This window comes from Sus scrofa, chromosome 3 (assembly GCF_054392235.1).
Source record: "Sus scrofa isolate SSC_HxYL_T2T_F1_AM1 chromosome 3, Sscrofa_HxYL_maternal_Yorkshire_Landrace_v2.0, whole genome shotgun sequence".
In the NCBI taxonomy this organism is placed as follows: domain Eukaryota; kingdom Metazoa; phylum Chordata; class Mammalia; order Artiodactyla; family Suidae; genus Sus; species Sus scrofa.
Window position 1 is genome coordinate 15,926,070 of NC_139385.1, and position 25,576 is coordinate 15,951,645.

At 41.8% G+C, this 25,576-nt stretch overlaps 1 protein-coding gene across 4 annotated transcripts in view; it reads right to left on the minus strand.

Annotated features, from left to right (window-relative positions):
• Positions 1-25,576, minus strand: part of TYW1 (tRNA-yW synthesizing protein 1 homolog (S. cerevisiae)) — a 254,780-nt gene that overhangs the window by 151,439 nt on the left and 77,765 nt on the right. For all 4 annotated transcript variants that reach the window (XR_014840300.1, XR_014840299.1, XR_014840298.1 and 1 more), the window contains exon 13: positions 21,227-21,362. Coding sequence is in view for 1 of the 4 variants with exons in the window: in XM_003481010.5 (XP_003481058.2) it covers positions 21,227-21,362 (136 nt within the window). In the remaining 3 variants the exon portion in view is untranslated. The remainder of the gene's footprint in view (positions 1-21,226; positions 21,363-25,576) is intronic.

A 25,576-nucleotide genomic window follows, 5' to 3' on the forward strand; every position in this document is an offset into this window, starting at 1 on the left:
AGGATACAGGTTCGATCCCTGGCCTCGCTCAGTGGCTTGAGGATCTCACGTCATGGTGAGCTGTGGTGCAGGCCAGCAGCTATAGACTGATTTGACCCCTAGCCTGGGAACCTCCATATACCTCAGGTGCAGTCCTAAAAAGACAAAAAAGAAAAAAAAGAAAAATATCTATAATAGGTTTATACATACACACAAATAGAAAGTGGATTTTCGGGTAACAGGGACCAGGGGTAGGGAGAGCGGGGAGTAACTATTTATGTAACAGACACAAGGTTTTATTCCGATGTGGTGAAAATGTCTAGGTAGTAGTAGAGGTGGTAACTGAACAACACTCTGAATGCACTAAAATGCCACTGAATTGCTCACTCTAAAATAGTTATTAACCTTATGTCATCTGAATTGCACCTCAACAAAAAAGAATTTTAAATCCCTGTCACAATTCCAACTGTTCATGTTGCAGAAAAACAAGCTGATTCTCAAGACACCTACCTACAGAAATGCATATGGAGGAGTTCCCGTCGTGGCGCAGTGGTTAACGACTCTGACTAGGAACCATGAGGCTGCGGGTTCGGTCCCTGGCCTTGCTCAGTGGGTTAACGATCCGGCGTTGCCGTGAGCTGTGGTGTAGGTTGCAGACGCGGCTCAGATCCCACGTTGCTGTGGCTCTGGTGTAGGCCGGTGGCTACAAGCTCAATTAGACCCCTAGCCTGGGAACCTCCATATGCCGCAGGAGCGGCCCAAGAAATGGCAAAAAAAACAAAAAAAAAAAAGAAAAAAAGAAAAGAAATGCATATGGACCCCAAATAATTTTGAAAAAGAAGAGGTTTGTAGGATTCACACTTTCTGATTCCAAAACTTACTCAAAACTATGCTGATAGAGATTGTGTGGCACTGGCCTAAGGACAGACATACAGATCAATGGCAGAGAGTGGAAAGTCAAGAAATAAACCCACACCTATATGGACAACTGATTTTTCACAAGAGTGCAAAGGCCATTTAACGGGAAAAGAACAATCTCTTCAACAAACAGTCCAAAGACAACCTGGATATTTATGTGCAAATGACTGAAGCAGGACCGCCAACTTCACCCGATACACAAAAATTAACCCAAAGTTGATCAAAGAGCCATATGAAAAACTCAAATGATAACACTCTTGGGAGAAAACGTAGGGACAACCTCTGTGATCTTGATTAGGCCCCTAGATATGATACCAAAAGAATAACAAACAAATGACAAACTAGAAAAGATGGAATTCATCACAATTAAAAACGTTTGTTTTCAAAATACGGAATATACTCTACAAAAATACTGAATCACTTTGCTGTAAAGCTCAAGAAAAATTCTCTGTACATCGGAGTTCCCGTCGTGGCGCAGTGGTTAACGAATCCGACTAGGAACCATGAGGTTGCGGGTTTGATCCCTGGCCTTGCTCAGTGGGTTAACGATCCGGTGTTGCCGTGAGCTGTGGTGTAGGTTGCAGACGCGGCTCGGATCCCGTGTTGCTGTGGCTCTGGCGTAGGCTGCCGGCCACAGCTCCGATTAGACCCCTAGCCTGGGAACCTCCATATGCCGCGGGAGCGGCCCAAAGAAATAGCAAAAAGACAAAAAAAAAAAGACCCCCCCCCAAAAATTCTCTGTACATCAACTATACTTCAATTTAAAACTTCTCTTGAAAATAAAAAATGAATATGCAAAGTGCTGGAAGGAAGCATTCAATTTTTAAAATGTCTATATGTTATACACAGGTATTCATAGATAAAATGATACTATTTGTGATTTGATTTGAAATATTCCAATGTTCCTTCACCCCCAAGAAAGTGGGGAGATAAATGAAACAGGAAATGTTGAATGCTGATAGCCTTCAAGCTAAGATCATGTTTACAAAGAAACTCCTTGTATTATTCCCTCTTCTTTTGAATGTTTTAAAAATCTGTAATAAAAAAATGTTTAAATATACAGTTATGAGTTAGAATTCTGTTGCGTGGAGTTCCCGTCGTGACTTAGTGGTTAACAAATCCAACTAGGAACCATGAGGTTGCGGGTTCGATCCCTGGCCTTCCTTCAGTGGGTGAAGGATCTGGCGTTGCCGTGAGCTGTGGTGTAGGTCGCAGACGCGGCTCAAATCCCACATTGCTGTGGCTGTGGAGTAGGCCAGCGGCTACGGCTCAGATTGGACCCCCTAGCCTGGGAACCTCCATATGCCGTGAGAGCGGCCCTAGAAATGGTAAAAAGAAAAAAAAAAAAAAAAAAAAGAATTCTGTTGCTTCTAATTCAGCTTCTAGTTCTAATTCTGTTGCTTTCAATGCTACATATTCTGGATGAGGTTATTATATCCCAGGACTATAGCTCTTAATTTCAACAATTTATTTTGACAGTTGCAATCCAAGACAGACTCAAGTTGAGGCTGTGTCAAAACAAGATAAAATGGTCTCCTAAAATATGGTACTGAGATACTAGTAATCAAAGAAATGCAAATTGAAGCAGTAATGAGGTACCATTTTGGCTTATCAAATTGGCAAAGATTTTTTTTTTTTTTAATAGCATCAATGCTGCCTCAAGTATACCAAGACAGACATTCTCATTCACTGATGGTAAAAGCAATTCAGGACAAACATTTTGAAAAGCAACAAGGCAACATGATTAAAGAATCTGAGAAATAGTCAAATCTGTTGATCCAATAATTGCATTTCTAAAAATTTATGCCTTTCGAAATGATAAAATTTGTGGACAAATACTGATGAATAAGAATGTTCCTTCCAGCTTTATTTATACTAATGAGATATTATAAACTCTCAAGATGTTCAGTCCCAAGAAATAGCTAGACGATTTATGGCACATCTATGTAATACTAAAGATGATTACTTCAGAACATGTGAATCCCAGCATGGCAGAGAAACACACTCCTAACAGGAAGAGAGCTCAAGAGACGTGATTCTGTGAGAGGGGGAGGAAGAGGATGTGGGACCTGTTTTGTTCCATACTCTTGCTCCCATTGAGAATAATTATTTTTGAAGAAGGCTTAATAATGAGGAGTCATTTTTATGTACCAGAGTATTAATGGCATAAGTACATATATGCAGGGGGAACAAAAAAGGCTGGGAAAGAAACACAATTAAAGTTGTGGGGTCAGAAAAGATGTATAGACACACAGAGACACACATAGTTTAATAGGACTGACCCTTCAGATGAGACAGGATCAGTTTAACAGTTTCTTGATATGCCTGACTGCAACCATCCTAAAACAGATGCCTTAAACAAAATTCTCCTGCTCAAGGACCAGAAATCTGTTAAAGGAAGTAGAAAAAGATCGGCCTTCGGTTCTGCAGAACTTCAGCACACCACGCCAATCAACTTGAAAACGAGATGAAGCACAGCCAGGGTTTGCGGTGTCATGTACTTCTACGTTACTGAACAACAGCAAAAAGAAAAGAGCTTGGCATCTTCCTGGTAACATGGTTAATATGCAGGAAAATGTTCCACGCGTGAAGGAGTAGGAGGGTGAAATCACACATTTTTTAAAAAATTTCATATATATACACGTGGATGTGTGTACATGCACCCACATGCGCGTACACACACACACACACACACACACACACCCATGTTATAATGCATTCGGTCAGCACTCCACATCCTAAAAGGACTGGTTCTAGGACACCTGCAGATACAAAAAAATCTTCAAGATGTTCAAGGCTATGCAAAATGCCATGGCATTTGCCTATCACCTATGCATGTCCTCCTGTACATTTTAAATCATTTCTAGTTATAGTTTAAATCACCTCTAGATTATTTATAATACTGAACACTTTGCAAACAGTGGTAAAGACAATGGAAATGCTATGGAAACGGTTGTTCTGTGAGGCAAATTTAAGTTTTCCTTTCTGAAACTCCAGAATTTTTTTTTTTTCCCAAACATTGTCTGTGGTTGGTTGAACCTGCCAACGTGAACCTGGAGGGCCCACCGCATAATGGACATAGAGTCAAAGGGGTACTGCAAGTTTATCTTTTGAAAAGCACAAAAAGAGAAGGCTAAGAAGTGCAAAATTCAAACACAAAAGAGGCTAGGTGCACCAGCAGCTGGATGAGACAAAGAAAAACTTTAAGTAAATACTCAGTAGGAGGGGACAAAATCCGCACTAGAGGATTAAAAAAAAAAACAAAAAGCAGCACTATTTACACATCAAAAAAGCAAAGGAGTGATACAGAGCAGTGTTCCTCTACCTTTTGGAGGATGGGAAAGAAAAAAAGAGGTAAAGTTGTACTGGCATTTGGAACAGAACAGTTTTCACGGTGTGAAAATGACCGGTGCCCTGAAAACCACAAATACAGAAATTTACAACAGGGCCATGCAAGGAAAAGCAAAGAAAATAAGAACAACAGGGAACCCGAAAAAGTTGATTAATAAGAGAGACAGAATGTAAAGAGCTTAAGGCAAAACCAAAATAAATAAAAGAGAATAAATATTTGGCAAGGGGTTCCCATTGTGGTTCAGTGGGTTAAGGACCTTGACATCATCTCTGTGAGGATGTAGGTTCAATCCCTGGCCTCACTCCGTGGGTTAAGGAGCCAGTGTTGTCACAAGCTGCAGCGAAGCCCCTCAGGTGCGGCTCCAATTCGACCTCTGGCCTGGGAGCTTCCATATGCCGCAGGTATGGCCATAAAAGGAAAAATAAAAAGCAAGATTTCTAGAGGAAGAACGGACCGGCTACAAAATCATAGGGCCGCTCTCTCTGCTCTCCATGCAGGAGATCTATATCGAGACATCTACGGCCACCGCCACAAGGTGAATGTGGCAGGCAGCCTATCTACATAAGAGTAAGGAGAAGTCAGAGAAATAATGCCACACAAGTCAATAAGCAGAAGACCCTGTTACAGCCTATACCAGGGTGCATACACACACGTCACCTAAGCAGCACACTGAGTTGGATGTCCGAGGATATTGACAAAAAAGTAAAATTTCTGGCTCCTTCAGGCACAATCACTCCATCATCGTGCAGCAGACATGAACAGAAACACCTGGACCCCAAGTGCACAGAAGGGGGCATGAGAAGGACATTTCAATATACCCCAAACACGTCGCACAGAACCAGTGACAGAGTAAATCTAAAAAGAATAACAGGGCAGTTAGAAACCAAACAACTCTAAAATCAATAAGTCCTATAGATCTGTTTCTCCAGAAGTATTACTTTTAACAATTCACAAGTTCAAGTCTCAAATATTAAAGACTAAAGGCTCCCTTCCTGGGAAATTAACTGTGCGAGTGCACATACTTTGTAGTCAAGGGGTGTTCAGACTGCCCTTAGCCTACCCGTTAAACTCCCTGTGCCTAAGCTTGGCTCCGGGAAAAAGAAGAACCCCCTGCCACCGCCCCCCACACGAATAAACCCAGACTCATTAGATGGTGACTCAGTCCCTGAAGCCTATAAAGTTTCCTCCCTGGAAAGCTTGTTAGTGAGAAGATGTGCCTGAGTGTGGAACACTCTACCTCACATCTGACTCATAAGAAAGTGAATCTGGAAGAACAGCAAGAAGAGCCTGAAGAAGGGTATTTCGTACTTGCTATATAAATGCCAAAAATTAATACGCTTTTCATCCAAAATCCTCATCCATCTAATTTACATAATTGACCCAAAAAATGCATTGATGAACACAGTACCGTCAAAGGGGTACCCAAAGGTCCTCTGATGTGCCATCCCCACTGCAGTGACACACAGATAAAGTGAAAAATGAAAACCAAATAGATAAAGCTGGCTAAAAATACGTAATGCAACAGCCTTGTGACCAGGAACTGGACCCAGCTGCCTGTTAGAGCACACACGCGAGCAACAACAACCACCTACTCAAAAGGAGCCTGCAAGCAGTTCCAAACGATGTGTGGGAATGTAATATTTCACAAAGACAGACGACGGCATCTACAAGTGGAAGATACATCTCAGTCAAAGAAAATTAAAATGATGGAACAAGCAACTTTAAACCAAAGATATGACTTCGTAAACACGGCAACGTTCCCAAATTAAACTACAAATTCAATGCCATTCCAATCAGTATCTCAAATTTATGTGCGTGTGTGTGTGTGTGTGTGTGTGTGTGTGTGTGTGGTGTATATGTGTGTGAAAACTGACAAACTGATTCTGAAATAAATATGAAAATGCAGTATGGGGCTAAGAATAAACACGACAATTTTGAAGAAGACCGGGTTTTCTGGCACTTAATGTTGTCTTATTACAGAACTAGAATAACTTAGTGTGGCAATGGGAAAAACAGAAAAATTAATCAATATAACACTGTAGAAAGTTCAGAAACATCCATGAATGCATGAAAAGTTGATTACATCAGGAAGCCATTGCAAATCAGAGGGTAGAGAATGAATTATTCAACAACGGATGCTGGCTCAATCAATTATCCATACAGGAGAAAAAGAATTCCTCTCTCATACCATACTTAGAAAAATAAATATAGATATACACATACATATATATTATACATATATATACTTACGTGTGTAATACATATAAAAGCTATCTTAAGTCCTTAATAAAAAGCCTTGGGAAGTCAATGAAAATCAAAGACGCCACAAAAGAAAAAAAGAAGAACCAAACCAGTACAAATTTCTGGTCATAAATAAATACTATGGATAGTATTGAAATGTACAGCATGATAAATATAATGAATACTGCTGTACATTGCACTAGGAAGTCGTTAAGTGAAAATCCTAACAGTTTTCATCTCAAGGAAAAAGTATTTTTTCTTCTATTTCTTTAATTTTTATATATATATGCACTGATGGATGGTAATTATTTTAGGACGTATTTAAGTCATCACCAGTGCCTTGTTTGTAAAATTTTTATCACTTGTAGGTTTATGCCGGTATATGTTTTTCTTAGCTGTGAACATTTAAATGAGAATGTACAGGGATTTTTGAATCACCACTGGGAATGCTAGATAAAAAAAGAGATGTAGGTATTAGTGACAGCCAAAAAGAATAGAAAATAAAAGGTGGAACAGTGGACACTTTAGGATTTCATGAGCAATAATTTAAAAGACAAAACAGGAGTTCCCGACACGGAGCAGTGGAAACGAATACGACTAGGAACCATGAGGTTGCGGATTCGATCCCTGGCCTAGATCAGTGGGTTAAGGATCCAGCACTGTCGTGAGCTGTGGTGTAGGTCGCAGACATGGCTCGGATCCCGAGTTGCTGTGGCTGCAGTGTAGGCCGGCGGCTATCGCTCCGATTTGACCCCTAGCCTGGGAACCTCCATATGCCATGTGCGTAGCCCTAAAAAGACAAAAAAAAAAAAAAAATTTTAATTAAAAAAAAAAAAGACAAAACACAGGCCATAAAAATTCACTTTAGAACCTATCAGGAGACAGGAAATTCTAATTTTGCTAATTCTGGTGAGGTCAGGTATAAAGTTGCCCTGGGTGGCATTACAGGTGGCTAATTCTGAGTTGAGCACATTTAAAAATGCGACAAACTAGCAGGAGTTCCCATCGTGGCTCAGCAGAAACAAATCTGACTAGCATCCATGAGGACACGGGTTCTATCCCTGGCCTTGCTCAGTGGGTTAAGGACCCAGTGACGTCGTAAGCTGTGGTGTAGGTCGCAGATGTGGCTCGGATCCTGCATGGCTGTGGCTGTGGCACAGGCCAGCTGCTGCAGTTCTGATTCAACCCCACCCTGGGAACTTCCATATGCCACAGGTGTAGCCCTAAAAAGCAAATAAATAAATAAATAAATAAATAAATAAAATAAAAATATGCCAAACTAGATGAAATAAAATTTATCCCTGGGCTTTTAATTTTAAGCATCAAATTCTCTGGTTTCTGTAACTACAATGGATGGAACTTAAAAGTCAACAATTTAGTGATGGATCAGACAGGAAAGAAAAAAACAAATGCTTTATTTACTATGCACAGACATAGAATAAAACAAACCTGCAATTATCACGTGGCTGCTAAAACATTACTGCAAGCAAGGATCAGAGAAGTGGAAATTAACTGAGTAGTACCCATTACTAATTAAAGATTTATAAAATGTTATTAAGTGTGTATTCAGTGTGATTTCCTTTGTCCTTTTATTTAATGAACATATTATTTAGAAGGGATTCCACTGATTTGCTGTAATTCCTAATTTCGGTCTAAATTTTCCTGTGCTAAATTAAACTCTTCAAACGTGACTTCTCCTCCTATGTGGATTTTTTAAAGGTCATCTTTACTTTTGGTAAAGAAACGACTGTTCAACAACTCAGCTCCACTCAATAGGACCATCTAGAAAGATGGACAGGAAGGAGGTGGTTTTGTGGTGTTTTCCTCTTCGAGATCATGATGAGTAAGTTCTGGAAAATAAGACCGGCTCCAGCCTTTCTCAGGCCCTACATCCAACCTCCCCCAGAAACTGGCCACCAGGAGTCCAAAAAGTAATCGCTGCCTTTCCCCCGGGGAAGATGCACTTGAATTTGTAATGGGTTATAAAAGCACAAACAGCCCTACCACTCAGGGGTTTTCCAGTGTCTTCACGGTCTTCCAGCTATTTTCAAAGTACATCAAGTCAAAGGAGGACCATTCTCCATCATGAACTGGAAGAGGAAAAACCAGAAGTGCTCCTGAGGGTAACCTCAAATGGAAGCTTCCGCCCACCCCTGGATCGGGCCTCCTGACACCTTGAGAGGCAGGCAGCTCGTGAGTGACTGGAAGACAATTACCAAAATTCCCTTCGGGGTTTTAATACAGGCAGAGAGGGATTTTTGTTTTTGTTTGATTTGGGACTTTTTTTTTTTTGTCTTTTTAGGGCCGCACCCCCAGCATATGGAGGTTCCCAGGCTAGGGGTCTAATCGGAGCTACAGTTGCTGGCCTACACCACAGCCACAGCCATGCCAGATCCGAGCTGATGCTGTGACCAACACCACAACTCACGGCAACGCCAGATCCTTAACCCACTGAGCGAGGCCAGGGATTGAACCTGTGTCCGCATGGATAACAGTCAGATCCGTTTCCGCTGAGTCACGACAGGAATTCTCGGAACATTTTTTTGTTTGTTTGTTTGCTTTACAAACTCCAAAGCTAGAAGATATCTCATCAGAAAGACTCTAAAAGTGGTGGAAATAAAACAACTCCCAGGGTTGCTCAAATTCTATTTACGTGATTTTTCACAGTTTTAGCTTGTCACAGGCAAAATATCCTTTTTCCCCACTGTGCGGCTGAAGTGAAGGTGCACATGGCTACATATCAATGGTATTGATTTCAATCCAATGTCTCAGACTCTGAAGGAACTAATGGCATAATGTTTTGATTCTTATAAAGTGGCAGACGAGTTTCTGCCCCACGCTAGCTTCTTATGGGCCACGTCAAAGGAGCAAGTGATCTTCACGTGGCCAAACAAAACATACGGTTTCCTCTGTCTCCACTTCCCAAAGGCACTAATGGGGGTCTTCAAATGTCAATTTCAGAAAGTGCTTCCTTCTTTCTGGTTTCAGGAAGCAAAAGAAATTAGCTTCTGATCATTCTTTTGAACAGCCCTTTTTGCCACACTCTTTTCATAAATCGAGCACAATGATTCTCACAAAAAGGTTCAATTCTCATCTCCCAAGCAGCAATACCACATCTCAAGGTTTTTAAATCGCCCTTGAAATGAATGGTCTTGAATGACTCCATTTGGAAGAAATTAGAGAGGATGAAATCTATGGGGTGGCGGGGGGGGGGGGGGAAGGCCCACTGGCTCTGAGGGATGGGGGCTGATGACTTCCTTGGTTTGTGACAATGGATCTCAATCACTTGAAACCGCAAACCACTTTTGATAAACATGAAAATTTTCCTTTCATGCTTTTTGAAATGTCCAAGCAAGTAGCACCGAAAACAAATTGAAAATGATGGTCATTTTTTTTTTAAAATGTCTGTTCAAACCACCAGGGTGTCCCTCCCCAGCCCTTGGCCAGATGAAAATCCATGGTCTCTGCAACATTGGGACAAACATACCTAACCTCTCAAAAAAGCCAACTTGTTGGCCAGGACTGATTTTTTTTTTTTAAATCTTATGAAACGCACGGTACCGAGTATAACACCTACATCACAGGAACTCGGGAATCCTGGACACTGATAATACAACCATTATTATTATTCTGGAATTCAGAAACAAGACACACCTCTGCCCAAGACACGATAGAAAGATAAATCTCTTACATCGTCCTCACTCCCTCCACTGTTCATGTGCAGGCCTCCTCCACTTCAAGCCAAACAATAAACGACATCTCCAAACAAACCGCCGGGCTGTCTCCCGTCTACCTTTCAAGATTGCTTTTTCTGTCCTTAAAAATGCTATCCAATCTGCCTTCCATCTGCCCCAAACTACTGAGATTCCTCTGAAGACAGGCAACGATAACCTTCTCTAGTCCAACACTGGGAGATTCCCCCAAAAGTAACGACGTCTTCTTTTATCTTAATTACTTCCTTCTTCCTAATAGACCTATTTTGTTGTTATTTGTTTAACATTTGAACTTAATGCTTAGTTCCCTGATGTAGATTGCTAGTCGCCTATCAATACCTATTCACCCCTTCTTCCTATAAGCAGAATATCTGAACAACTTGGGGACAACGGCATACTCGGCTAAAAGATTCTATTTCCCAGCCTCCCTCAGCAAGATGTGGCCAAGCGACTAAATCCTGCCCAAAAGGGAAGCATTATACAAATTATCTTAAAAGGAAGAAGATGTGCCCCTCTTAGACCTATCCTTGTACCGTCTGCTCAAAATAAAGGCTGGAATGCCAGCATGATGGCTGGGGCTCTAGCAAGCATTTTGGACCATGAAGTAAACGTCAGAATGGAAGTCATATGTTGACTGTCAGATAGGAACCTGGGCCTCTTGATGATACTGAGAAGCCACCGAAAAGGAAAAACTCACTCTCTCTCCCGTGATTCTCCTTTACCTCTACACTTGCTCCATATTCACACTTCTGACACCAGAGGTGTGGGTTCCCCCCACACACACCAAGTAGGCATGTGACAGCAACTACGTATCCTTCGATACAACGAAATTCTAATTGAGATTATTACCTGGAGGTAGCACCAGATCCGAAAGGTTAAGAGCTTAGTCCTACAAGACAGACAACCTTCACTTCAGATGCTAATTCCAAGTTCAGCTTGTTACCTGTGCTTCTGACAGATCCGCTATAAATCAGAGATTCCCATGATCTCTTGGGGTTCAATTAATTCTCTGAAATAGCTGACATAACTGAGGAAAACAGTTTACTTAATATACACCGGTTTATTATAAAAGGATATGATAAAGATACGGATGAGCATCCAGACACAAGAGCCGTGGGAAGGGTGAGGAGCCTCCATGTTCTCTCCAGGCACCAATCTCCCAGTTTTCAGTTACTTGGAAGCTCCCTGAACCCTGTGCCTATGGGCTTTTCATGGAGACTTCATCATTGCAGGCGTGAGGGATTATTAACTCCATTTCCAGCCCCTCTCCCCTTTCTGTAGGATATGGGATGGGGCTGAAGGTTCCAAGTGTTTCATCACAGCTTGGTCTTTCTGCTGACCAGTACCCATCCACAAGCCCACCAAGAATCACCTCATTAGAACAAAAGACTCTCAGAAAATCTCAAGGGATTTAGGAACTCTGTGTCAGCAATGGGAGTCCAAAACCAGCATTAGAACGTAAGATGCTTTTATTGCTTAGGATATTATAAGAGTTTTAGGAGATCTGTGCCAGAACTGGGGACAGAAACCAATACATATATTTTGTATTATCTCCTAGCCACTGGATCAAGTCCTTGGTTCACCTGGATTTGGGCTTCTGTGACATTAGAAGGAAAAGCCTTTCTAACTTGATTATCCTACTCACTATCGCAGGGGCGGCAGGGGCAGGGGGAAGAGTCTCTGTTATATGTCATTAATCTGAATCCCAAGTGATACAATTTACCTTTGGTTCAATTCTGGATATTGTCATACATTATTCTGACTTCCACTATTTTACCAATATCTGTAACTGCAGTTTTGATTTCTTTTTATCTAATTAAAATTAAAGGTGACTCTTCTGAATTACCACATGATTGGGCTTTGTTTACTGAAAGTTTGTTTGTCTTACCACATTGTGCTCGGTGGTCTATAAATGGTATATTCATCTTTATTTATTTGTTTTCTGTCTCTCCTACCAGAGAATAGGGGCCTTACGTGTCTTACTCACTTATTCCCAGTAGCAAAATATATATTTGCTGAATGAATGACTGTAGTTTAGATCCTTTAAACATTTGTTTATGATCTATATATTAAATTTTATGCATACATAAGAGAAAATCATAAAAAGTAAAAATACAAAGGAAAACTGATAAATATTAGAAGAAGGCAATCCATCATTATCAGTAAATAACAGAGCAAGATGACATCAACAGACAGAAAACATTTACGTTGCAAAGGAGATAAAGTGAGTGTGATTACAACTATTTACCTAAAACTCAAATTTTGGCCTAAATAGGAACTACAATGATAGTGAAATAGGATATAGGTCATACTTCCTTGAATACTATAAACCTGAAAAATGCAATTTAAAATAGAGTGGGCAGCAGAAAGACATCCAGAAAAAATGACCACAGGAAACACACAACCAATACATTTCAAGAACCATCATAACCACTAGTTAATTAATTATGAAACTACAGTAACACAAGCATCTCCCCGCTAAGACCAGTAACCTGTTCCTGAAATCTAATAGCATGTATAAAAATGCTGAGTGAAGCATATTTCCCATTATTTTAAATGGGAAAAGTTAAAAATATGTTACACACGAACTTCAAAGCCTCCAGAGATTTTCTTAAAATGAAGCTAAAACAGGGTAAAATGCCCACAAGTGTACCAACTATTGCACTAGTCTGTAAAGTATGTAAAACACTACTTTCTGGTTTAACAAGTGAAAACAAACAAGGTTAACTTTAACTCATCAGTAAAGTGGCCTCCCTCCGTGCCAGCACCATCAAGAAGCAAACTTCCCCTGGCTGCTGCGCTGACTTTTCAAATCATCTGCCGTGGACTTTGACGATCTACCAACTGTATTTAGAAAGCCACTCGAGACTTTTCTGGCAGGTTATGCTGCTATAAATGCCATATTAAGGAGTTCCCATCATGGTGCAACAGAAACGAATCCGACTAGGAACCACAAGGTTGTGGGTTCAATCCCTGGCCTTGCTCAGTGGGTTAAGGATCTGGCGTTGCCGTGGGCTGTGGTGTGGGTCGCAGACCGGGCTTGGATCCTGTGTTGCTGTGGTTGTGGTGTAGGCGGCAGCTGCAGCTCCGATTAGACCCCTAGCCTGGGATCCTCCATGTGCCATGGGTGTGGCCATAAAAAGCAAGAAAATAAAATAAAATAAAATAAATAAACGCTGTATTAAGTTTTGGAAAATAAATATGAACTGTGCCCTTAGAAAAACATTGTACTGAAAGACTTCTATGCTGTATATGTTTGGGTATTAAAAGCAAAAAGGTGGAAACCAACAGTTGACAGGGAGATGGCCTGCAGGTTGTGCCTGTATTTGGAAGGGATGTCTCTTCCTATACCCTTCAGCCGACCTGATAATATGAATAGCAGGTCAAAGGGTGGATAAAACCCTATTAACTTGGGGATAACTAGATTTTAAAAACCATTTCTTCTTTTCGGAGCTGCAGTGTGTCAGTATTATTCACTACCATTCAAGCCACAATCTTTTCAGGGCTGACCTTAATACACAGTGAGCTTCATGTAAAAGATACTTTCTCAGATGGAAAAAAAAAAAAAAAAAAAAAAAAAAGATTTGAAAGTCACCCGCCCAAAATGGCTACTACTCTGTGGACTTGGCTGTTGAAGCCGTCAAGATCTAGAAATTTTCTACTAGATAAATTATCCACTCCTACAGTAATGACCTATAGAAAATTCTAGCAGATTTTAAAGACAAAATATAAATTGTTCCTCCCTAATGTTGTCATAGATTTTGTTTATTTTTAATGAAATCTGGAAAACATGTTACGAGAGCACCCATGACCTCATAGTTATACAACTATTACTCATGTTTTTGTTCAATACAGTTTTTAAGTCAAAAAAAGTACCTAATTAGTATATACATTAAAAGATGCTTTTTTCAGCTTCAGTCAAAGGGGAGTGTTTTTAGGACTACACAAGTATTTTAACAGATTTTTTTAAAAAACCCTGATTGTGTGCCAGACCCTATTAACCAGAGGAGGGCTAGATCTTTAAGGTCATGTCTCAGTTTTTGAGTGGAATAGATCTGTTTTGCTGATTTTTAACCACAGCTGAGGGATCCTTCCCAGCTCTGATCCCAGGTCTCCTCTTATCTTGTGTAGCTTTGTGCACACCACTATCCTAGGTCCCATCACCATGTGCTAAAACTGGCTGCTTAGTTGTCCAAAGGCAAACCTCACAGATCTTGCAGGCTCCGCTCCAGACCAAAAACGAAATAAATCAAGCAGCACAATAAAGCAAATCACATGAATTTTTGGGTTTCCCAGTGCCTGCAAATGTTTACACTACGCCACAGGCTATTGTGTGATAACCAGCATATCTTTAAAAAATGTACATACTTTCATTAAAAAACACTTTAGCATTGCTAAAAAAATGCTCTCATCTAAGCCTTCCATGGGCCGTAGTAGTGACGTCAAAGATGGCTGATCCCAGGTCACCGAAACAAATATAATAATGATGATAAAGTCTGACCCATTGTGAGAATTACCAAAATGGGACACAAAACCACAAAGTGAACAAATGCTGCCAGGAAAATGGCACTGACAGACTTGATAGACACAGGGTTGCTACAACCTTCAGTCTGTCAAAACTGCAGTATCTGCAGAGCACCACAAAATGAGGTCTGCCTATATTTGTCCCCAGAAGACTGCAATTCCCCTGGGGCTTGGACCACATCCTAGTTGTAATTGTATCTGGGATGCAGCACAAGACTTGAAGCACCATATGCTCAATGTAAGAGTTGGCTAAAAGGAATGCAGTAAAAAGAAGTCTCCAAAGGGTTGAGAATTATTTGTGACCAAAAATGAGTCGGAAGAGGCGAATGATTACAACTTCAAGTCAGAACTAATTTTATTAATAACAGCACTAACATTATGGCGCTCACGTGCCCAGCAGTGTACTCTAAGTTTTACTTGTGTTATATCATTTAGCCCCTCAATACAATCCGGTGAATCAGGAACTACTTTCATCCCGAGGAAGTGGTGAGGAAGCAAAGGCTTCCAGAGGCTCAGTAGTTCAGCCAAGGTCATGGGGCTGATGGGGGACCAGGTGGAGTCACCTCCCTGCACTACGCTCCCTGGCCAATGACTGGAAAGATCCCCCAGTAGGTTCCAGTCAAATACTTTGACTACATACTAATGACAAAAAAACAATCACTGCCTGAAAGCCTCTAAAGGGAGAAGAACAAAAACAACTGAAGATGGAGTATGAAAGAGACGTCAATGTTTTTCAGTAAACGTTGGATCACATGGTGATCAAATAACACATTTAAGATGACTAATTACTAGTGTAAGCCCTGGGAAATTATATGATGCGTTGGTGCAAACATTTAGGAAAAACAAATACATGTCAGATTGATAAAATAAGAGCTCAAGACAAAAGTGTTTGAATGTGAGACAATTAACATATCCACTTTCTATAACCCACTATGATCTGACTTCCATCAAATTTCCACTCTGTTGGTTTGAGCCAGCATACACCTAGCATCTGGCAGGAGACTTGTATAATGTGGCGTTTGGTTGGATACCTGGGAACACTCTGACTTGTGTGTACCACACCCTTAGTTCCAAAGAGAAGAACTATCCCATTGCCACAAGAAATGTTAGCACTACAAGAGCTGTTCAATGGTGAACAGAGGAGTTCCCTGGTGGCTCAGTGATTAAGGACCTGGTGTTGCTACTGCAGTGGCTTGAGTCATTGCTATGGCACGGGTTTGATCCCTGGCCTAGGAACGTCCGCATGCCTCGGGCATCGCCCAAAACAACAACAACAAAAACCCAGAAAAGCAAAAAAAAAAAAAAAAAACAGTGAATAGACATCTAGCTGCTAAGACAGGGAGAACCAAGGTAATATCAGGGGGCAGGGTCCAGATGACAGGAAGTAGTACCAAGATGGAGAAGGTTCTGAGGTTCTGTGCAAACTGGACTCTGTAAAGAGGCAGGTGGGCAAAGAGTTAAAATATCAGATTTGAAGATGAAAGCAAGAAGTTATCATATAGACAAAGAGTCCAGTATAGTGGTATCCACAGTAACAGCGGTGAGCGTCCGGAGTCCCATGTACCTGGATTGAATTTCCCGTTCCACCAATCGTGTGTGTGTGTGACCTTGAAAGCATCGCATAAACTGTCTGAACACCTTGGTGTCTTAACACTGAAATGGAAACTGCAACTGTTACTGCCTTGACGAGGCTCCCGTGCCCTCGGGCTTCCTTTGGGGTTTGGCCAGTGGGAGCAGCCAGTGGAGAAGGGAAGAGAAAAAGGCGTCTTTCCTCGTGGACGGAGCATCCCTCCTCCTCTCCAGAGAGCCTGCTCTACAGCAGTCCCTCCCCGTCCAGCTTCCAGGAACCTCCCCTTCCCCTTGTCCCTGGGGCCGGGGTGGCAACAGTTCTGGTGCTGCCAGCCCCGCGATCCTTGGCACGATTCCGGTGGTTCCCCTCTTCCTCCCACACACTTTTCTAATTAAGCCCTTAGTAAATAAACCCTCCTCGAGTTATCCTTGAAAAATTAATATGAGATGATTCACAGACCCAAATATGAAAGAAAAACTAATAAAGCTTTTACCAAAAAAAAAAAAAGAAAAAAAAAAGAAGAATATCTTCATGACCTTGGGGGAGGCAACGACTTCATAGACAGGACATGAAAAGCACTAACCATAAAATTTAAACCAATTGATACCTTGGGCTTTGTCTGTTCATTGCAAGATATCATTAAAAGTAAAAAGGCAAAGACAAACCAGAAGATACCTTGAGCAGATGTATCTGACAGAAACACTTTCACCTAGACTATATGTTAGGACACCTACAAATCAATAAAAAAAATAACAATAATCCAAATAAGTGAGGAGCAAAAGGGGAGGTCGGTCGTGGCACAGCAGAAACGAACCGGACTAGTATCCTTGAGGACTCCGGTTTGATCCCTGGCCTCGCTCAGTGGGTTAAGGATCCGGCATTGCTGTGAGCCGCGGTGTAGGTCACAGAAGCGGCTTGGATCTGGTGTTGCTTTGGCTGTGGCCTAGGCTGGCAGCTGCAGCTCCAATGGGACCCCTGGCCTGGGAACCTCCATATACCGCAGGTGCAGCCACCTCATTAATGCACAAGAAGCCCTTCTCAACATCAAAATAACATAACTCGGATAACATCAGTCACTGACTGCTCATGTCCACAGAGAAGGGACTGATGTTCATTTCTGATATCCAAGAATGTGTAATGCAGGCATTTATTTTTGTCTTTCAAACATAAGGTTTCAGGAGTTCCCGTCGTGGCGCAGTGGTTAACGAATCCGACTAGGAACCATGAGGTTGAGGGTTTGATCCCTGGCCTTGCTCAGTGGGTTAAGGATCTGGCGTTGCCGTGAGCTGTGGGTGTAGGTTGCAGACGCAGCTCGGATCCTGCGCTGCTGCGGCTCTGGCGTAGGCCGGTGGCTACAGCTCCAACTGGACCCCTAGCCTGGGAACCTCCATATGCTGCAGGAGCGGCCCAAGAAATGGCAAAAAAAAAAAAAAAAAAAGACAAACATAAGGTTTCAGAAATATCAATATTATTGCTCAAACATGGAAAGGGATTAATTAGTTCAACTTCCTACTGGATTCTCAACATGGCATAATAATGTGCCAGCAGAAACACATCTGGTCACACTGTTGATAAAAGCCTGCTGCCAAAGGTAGGCAGTGTTGTCTTGCACGAGATGGATTTCTCTTTCTTTAAAAAAAAAAAGGACTGTTTGACAAGCAGCTATTGTGTACGGAAATTAATGCTAACACATTTTATGTTGTGTTATCTTGGAATTGCTTTTGAGCCCCACATACTCAAGTACCAATATATTTCTCCCTTCATATTTGAAAAGGAACATTTTGACAAAGCATGAAAATCTTGAAATGTAAACATTACACTTGCCAGGAGTGAACAACAAAAGATGCTACCCTCTTCTACTTTGGTTTGCACTAGCTGATATGTAGGCTGAAAGCTTGGGGGAAATCAGGTTTCTTTGTTTATAAAGTTTAAGAAATTGTTTCCCTTCACCTGTCTTTCCTCATTCAAGTATCCTAGAAGCTTAAACAAGTAACAGTAGATAACAGCATGGATGTTCTAATTAAAATATCTCAAGTATCACTTTTATTTCAAAGTTTTCATTTAAAAACTCAAATGAGGGAGTTCCCATTGGGGCTCAGCGGAAACGAATCTGACTAGTATCCATGAGGACACAGGCTCGATCCCTGGCCTCACTTGGTGGGCTAAGGATCCGGTGTTGCTGTGAGCTGTGACGTAGGTCACAGATGTGGCTCGGATCCTGTGTTGCTGTGGCTGTGGTGGAGGCCGGCAGCTACAGCTCTGATTCGACCCCTAGCCTGGGAACCTCCATATGCCACGGATGCAGCCCTAAAAAGATGAAAAAATTAAAATAAAAAAATAAAAACTCAAATGATATGAGATTACAGGAATCATATATTTGACCCTAGCTAATAAGTTCAGTCATGGTCTTATTTTCAAGTATGAAATAGCAGTAAAGCAGACCTTTCTTGATGGTATCTAATGTGCCAGTAATATCAGATATTCATAAAGAAATCACATAGCTTGAATGACATAAACAACACAAGAAGGAGAAACATAAACTAATCATACAAAATGCTTAGAAAGCAACTGCCCTCAAGTGCAGGCAGATAGTTTAAATAGCCCAAGGAAACTTTTTCAACTAGAGTCACATGGACACAATAATGATACTCTATGTAAGAAGCGCATGGGTGAGAAGATAGTGTAGAACTTTAAGTTACTGCATTGCTATCAGTGATTCAACCCAGAGTACTTACAAATGAATTTGACATCCAAAGGCTTGAAACTCCAAGATAAGAATTCATTTTTTGGAAAACTGTGGCCCAAACCAAAAAAGGAAGCTATTAAGCCATTCTGCGAATGCCTACTGCTCATCTTCCACACCGTGACTCAGAATACGGCCGAGATAACGATCTTACGTGTGTTCGCTATTGCCAGCTCCTGCCATTTACTGCCATCTAAATCCGTTCTGATGTCTAGGCTATGCATCTCCTGTCTTACAACAAGTGAAGATGATACAGCTGACGGTGAGGTCCAGAGATCCAGAGAATGGAGGACCTAAGAAGCATCTGACTTGCTCTCTTTATGAATAATCCAAGGCAGATCAGAAACCAGTGCCTCTTTGCGTATCTTAAATAATGTCAGTGTTAACCACCAAAAAAGGCACTGATTTAACTTCTCAAGCACAAAAGGGGGACAGGGGGAAGGAAGTGGCGACGAGCTGAAAGGTCCTGAAAGTGTGTACAGTACGTCTTAGCACTACAGAGCTCTAGAGAGTCTCCACTCCCTCATCCCTTTAACAAACACTTAGCAAACGCCGTAAAAGGTGCTGAGTTAGACACTGGGTGGAATTCAGACATGAGGAAGGAAGCCGGTTGGGGAGAGAGAAGCTAGGATGAAACAGAGTAAATGAAGTGGATTTACAGATTTAAAAAAAAAACTTAGGAAGGGAGCGAGAGGGGCAGCTATTTGTGACTGGAAAAGGCTTCGCCGTAGAGGTAGTAGCGAAAGTGAGGCTTGAAGGCTGCAGGGAATTTTTCTACAAGTCAAAGGAATCGAAAGAAAGGACAGTCGAGGCTCTGAGGAGGTCGCTCAAGACGTGGCAAAAGTACTGGGCACAGCTGCAGCAATGGCAAGATAAGCAGGGAGGCACAGCATTCCTGGGAGTATGGTGAACCCTGAGCCCAGCAATGTCCCCTGCAGCCAGGCCGCCACGGGGTCTCCTGGGACAGTGACCCCCCTCCCCACATCTGACTGCACATCGAACTTCACCTGAGATGTTTAAAAGGCAGATGCTCAAATCCCACTAGGAATAGGAAACTACAATTTTTTAAGCTCCTGTAGTGGCTCTCGGTATGAGTTAGATGTGGGCAGAGCGTGAGCAACTGCAGGGTGGAAGCAAAGAGAATGGAGGAGAGAAATGGCTGCAAGAGAAGAAGAGAAGAGGAATGAACAGAAAATACCCACTGTTGGCGAAGGGAGGGAGGGTCAATGGAAAAGAAGAACCAGAGGTTACTTTAGGACGAAAAGAATAGGTAGGTGGAAGAAGAGGCAAATGTTTGCAAGAAAACATTAAATTTGGACCTTCTGGGGTTGAGTTCCTTAATGAGTAGGAAATGTGGTCCTAGCAGTCCTGGAAAATTAACTTCCTATTTAAACATACACTATTTGCTGACTCCTCTTGTAGGGTTGCTGTGCACTGTGTACTACGTTTTATTAATTAGCTTGAGAGTCGTATCCCTCCCCCTAAATACATGAAGAACATATGATATACACAGGCAGAGTGCTAGAAACTTAAGAGGAACTCTATCCAGCAATCCCATTCCTGGGCATCTAGCCAGAGAAAACCATGACTCGCAAAGACACATGGACTCTGATGTTCATTGCAGCACCATTTACAATAGCCAAGACATGGAAACAACCTAAATGCCTGTCGACAGAGGAATGGATCAAGAAGATGTGGTATATATACACAAGGGAATATTACTCAGCCATTAAAAGGAATGAAATACCGGCATTTTTAGCAACATGGATGGACCTAGAAATTATCATGCTAAGTGAAGTCAGCCATACAGTGAGAAACACCAACATCAAATGCTTCCACTGACATGTGGAATCTGAAAAGAGGACAGACTGAACTTCTTTGCAGAACAGATATTGACTCACAGACATTGAAAAACTTATGGTCTCTGGAGGAAACAGTTCAGGGGGTGGGGGGATGTGCTTGGGCTGTGGGATGGAAATCCTGTGAAATTGGATTGTTATGATCATTATATAACTACAGATGTGATAAATTCATTTGAGTAATAAAAAAAAGAAACTTAAGAGGAACTCAATAAATATTTATTGAATAATAAAAGTGGAAGCCTAAAAAAAGGAGATTTTAGTCTTAAAAAAAGAAAGAAAAGAAAAAGAACTCTCCATATATTTTTTAAGATGCATAAGTCTTACCTTTTCAGCCAAGGCTTTTAAACTGTCAAGGAATCTTTGCCAGAAATCCTTGAAGAGCGGGCGGTCAATTTTCTTCAGGCTCTCTTTGGTGCTAGCGTCCACACTGACATATAGTTGGGTAACTGGTTTGAGGTTCCTTGGTAATTTAAAATTAAAAAAAAAAAAAACACATACACATACACACAACAGAAAAAGAAAATTACATGTACGTCAGCCTTTACACGATGTTAAATTTCAACTCTGTAACAGATGTGGTGATTAAACATTTCACTGGGTCTAGAGGCTTCAACATCTCCCAGAAGACTGAAGCAATGATTTCAGTGTGGCAGAATGGGATGTCAGCTGGTTATTTTTTAAAAATGACGAGACGATCCCTAATAAATTGAAAACATTCAATTACTTAAAACTGGTCTCTCTTCAAGCACTAGGTTTCGGTGGAAAATAAACAAGACTGACTGAGCTTTAAGGTCTGACTCCATCAGCTCAGCACAATTAAAGGGGGCTCTCGGACCAGTTTCCCCATAAACTCCACCACTTCAGACTTTTACAGGGGTCTGCACAGATGGGCCACCTCTCATCATCGATTCCCTGATGCAAGTTTTTGAAGAAACAGGAAGAACGTAGAGAGCTCCAGTCTCCTTTCAAAGGCACAGAACCACGCTGATGCCTCTGAGAGCCGGGGTGGGGTTCAAGCCTTGTGTGGGCCAGCAATAACCTTTTCGGGGAGCCTTAAGTCATGCAGAGCTGGAACACCACCAGCCAAGCTCTTATAAGAGAGCATAACCTAGAAGAAAAATGTATGTTGCAGGCTCTTGTTTTTCTTTGCCTTCTTCATCTATATCCTTGCATACCATTCATTTTCCACGTCTCTCAAACGTATCGACTCTCTCATTTCACAATGTCCTCATCTACCAGTTTTCTTGCCGGGCATGTTTTAAGCCCAGATTGTTCTTTTTCCAAAGTCTCTCCGTTCTCCCTTCAAATGGGTCTCATAATTCACTCTCTTCAATGAATTTCCAAAGAAAAAAAGAAATTCCCCCTTAATAATCCTGACCAAATGCTCCCATTTTCTATAAATATTCTAGAATTTGTACTTACCCCTAGAATATTGTTTAAAATTTTTTGTTTCAAAGTCTATGCACATTTTAAAACTGACACATAATTCACGTGCCATAAAATTCACCATCAAAGTGGTTTGTGTGCTTTTTATAGCCATCAGTACCGGCCTTATCAATCTGGGGGTGGAAGACTTGAAGGTCGGGAACCTCATTTTTCTTTGCATCTGGCCATACAAACAGACACTCAACGCGACTTTTTAGGAGATATCGTTGACTTCCGCCGACAGAACTCTTAAGGAAATTCAAGCCCGACAAATGCTTGTAATGATCTGGCTTAGTGACATATGGAAAAGTCAGAAAGGTCGAAACTCTAAGTTGTTAAAGTGCAGAAGTTCTGATCAAAGTTAGGAAGGAATGATTAAAAACACTAGCAGACTCTCATGGCTTTCATCTCTCTCCAATACTGATAAAGGGAATCCTTAAAAGTTCAATAATGTGTCATCCTGAGAGCAGAGACTTCGGTTACTGAAAATGCAAAACTACAGCATGTGGTCATGGCAGCCTTTTGCCTCGATGCCCCTTTTGCTGGAGGCCTCTTTAATAACAGACGAGCTACTTTAAATGGACTTCATGTTTTACAAAAATAAAAAAAGACGGTCTTAATGGTTACTGTTGGCTATCATCATCAGATGCTTACAGGACTTTGTCATGACGCTGCCTGATGCAAAATGGAAATGGCCTGACCTTTTCACTATGTCTCCTTCACTACTTAAGATTATGAATAGCAAATTTCAAAGGCCATAGCTGTTTTACAAACTTCCATCATTTTGCCAAAACAAGGGAGCCCTGGCCACTGACACTAGCAATAAGGAATTTTTTGCCAGTACTAAAAGTCTAAGGTGCTGTAATCCAGGAATTTTACTAGGGAGCAGAGAAGAACGGAGAAGAGAAAAAGAGAGCTCATTCCTAAGGGGCCCCAAAGCAGTAAAAGGACCTTGGAGAAACTTTCTGGGCCCCAGGGATATTGTGTCTGCCAGCTGATGGCCTCTATTCCCCACAACGGGCCATGAGGCTCCAGGCTGAGTCATTTGTCTGTCTCCTCTCTACGCAGTTAGAATCCTTTCAGTTATATCCTTAAAACCATCATAACAATTCCCGGGTCTCAGAATCTCACATTGCTGTTGAGAACAATTAAAAAGGACTCTGCAATAAAAGGGATATACAACCCTGAGCCTGGTCCCTGGTGGAAATGCCCAATGAATCTTGATATGACGACCGTGATGACCCTTCGTCCTGCTGATTTGAAATCTGAGTTACGAACGATCGTTTATAGACATGCACTGTAACTCAACATAAAAACCCCTCTCCCCTTTTTCCTTTCTGCAGCGATGAGGCCTCATTCTCCCCAGGATAATCAATGATCATGATCCTATCAAGACTCTACCTAGAATGAAACCTACTCATCTCCAGAAAAAGGAAAAAAAAGGAGGAGAGATTTATGTTTGTAAGAAATCAAGCAGTTTCAGTAGTGACTCTGATGTTCCTACTGGACAAAAAAAATAACTGAAGTGACCCAAATAGCCAAAACTTACATTCGGAATCTATCTTAAAAAAGGACAGTTTCTATTAACTCTTTTCTTCCCTGTGTAATGGGTCATGATCTCTTGTTTCTCTTCTACTTCATGACTTTTTTTAGGAAAGCTGGGCATTTCAAATAACACTATGTGGCAATTCTAAATCTGGTATCTCCCAACCAAGGCTTTTGATCTTTTCTGTTTTCAGTTTGCTGTTTTTGCTGTTACTGAACCAGTTTGGTAATTTCTGTATTCTTGGTTGTGCTTAGGCACTTAAATATCTGTTTGGTTAGCTTAGTTGTCAGGTAATGTTCAAAGATATCCTTAAATGCCTTCAATCAATAAGTCCCCTAGTCTTTGTTGAGGGGCTCTGTGTGTGTCTTAGGGTAAGCCTTCAATGCCCAAGTAGGCAGCTGACAACTCTGTCTTAGTTTTCACTGTCTACTGGCATCAATATCAAGTAGAGGTGAGAGCACAGGGCCTTTCAAGTCTTCCCGGGCATACTCACAGCCCTGCCCATGTATGTGGTCTTCCAGATTTCTGGGAACATGCTGGAGCTTCTCAAAGTCCCCTATGGACATCTCATTCCCCAGCTTTTCCTTTAAAGTATGTGGTTAGCTTCCTGTTTGCACCAACTGTTATTGCTGCCTCAGGCAGCTGGGAAGCTAAACAATTGCCGATAATTATTCATGAGAAACACCCGAGCAAAAGGCTTTTTGGACTGGACAAACTCTGAATCACTTTGAGTGAACACAACCCCTGTGAGTGAGTTTCCAGGGAACTGCCATGCAAGCCATATAAGGACAATTCTCTGGGAATGGGACTTTGAAAGGTTTCCAGCTCTGCTGTGTCCCTTCCTCTGGCTGCAAGGCTATTGGTTTTTACCATGACTGTAGTAAACTATTAGTTTGCAGAGCCAGAGAAGTGGGAATGGAAGAGGACATGGTAACACATGACAAAGGTTACTGCTCTTATTAAGACTCAGCCATTTTTCTGAGGAACCATGGATGTTCACCCATTTCTAAGCCAAGTTTCAACCCTGAGCCTTAAAAAACAGAGCTTTTAAATTTTTTATGCATTTCCTTTTTACGGCCACACCTGTGGCATATGGAAGTTCCCAGGCTAGGGGTCAAAGTGGAGATGCAGCTGCCAAACTACACTACAGCCACAGCAACACCAGATCGGAGCTGCATCCGTGACCTATGCCGCAGCTCACAGCACTGCCGGATCCTTAACCCAATGAGCCAAGGCCAGGGATAGACCTGCATCCTCATGGATACTGGTTGGGTTCTTAACCCACTGAGCCACAACAGGAACTCCAACAAACCTTTTTAAAATTTAACTTAGTTGTTTTTTGCCTCCTCTTCCCTGTACACAGCTTGAACTAGAAGGGCCATCCCCATACCCACACACACCTCTGCAGAAAACTGGAGAACTGCTGGATGTGGGGAAAACCACACATCTGGTGTCAGAAGTGTTGTGAGGAGTTCCCGCTGTGGCGCAGTGGTTAACGAATCCGACTAGGAACCATGAGGTTGTGGGTTCGGTCCCTGCCCTTGCTCAGTGGGTTAATGATCCGGCGTTGCCGTGAGCTGTGGTGTAGGTTGCAGACGCGGCTCGGATCCTGCGTTGCTATGGCTCTGGCGTAGGCCGATGGCTAGAGCTCCGATTCAACCCCTAGCCTGGGAACCTCCATATGCCCAAGAAATAGCAACAAC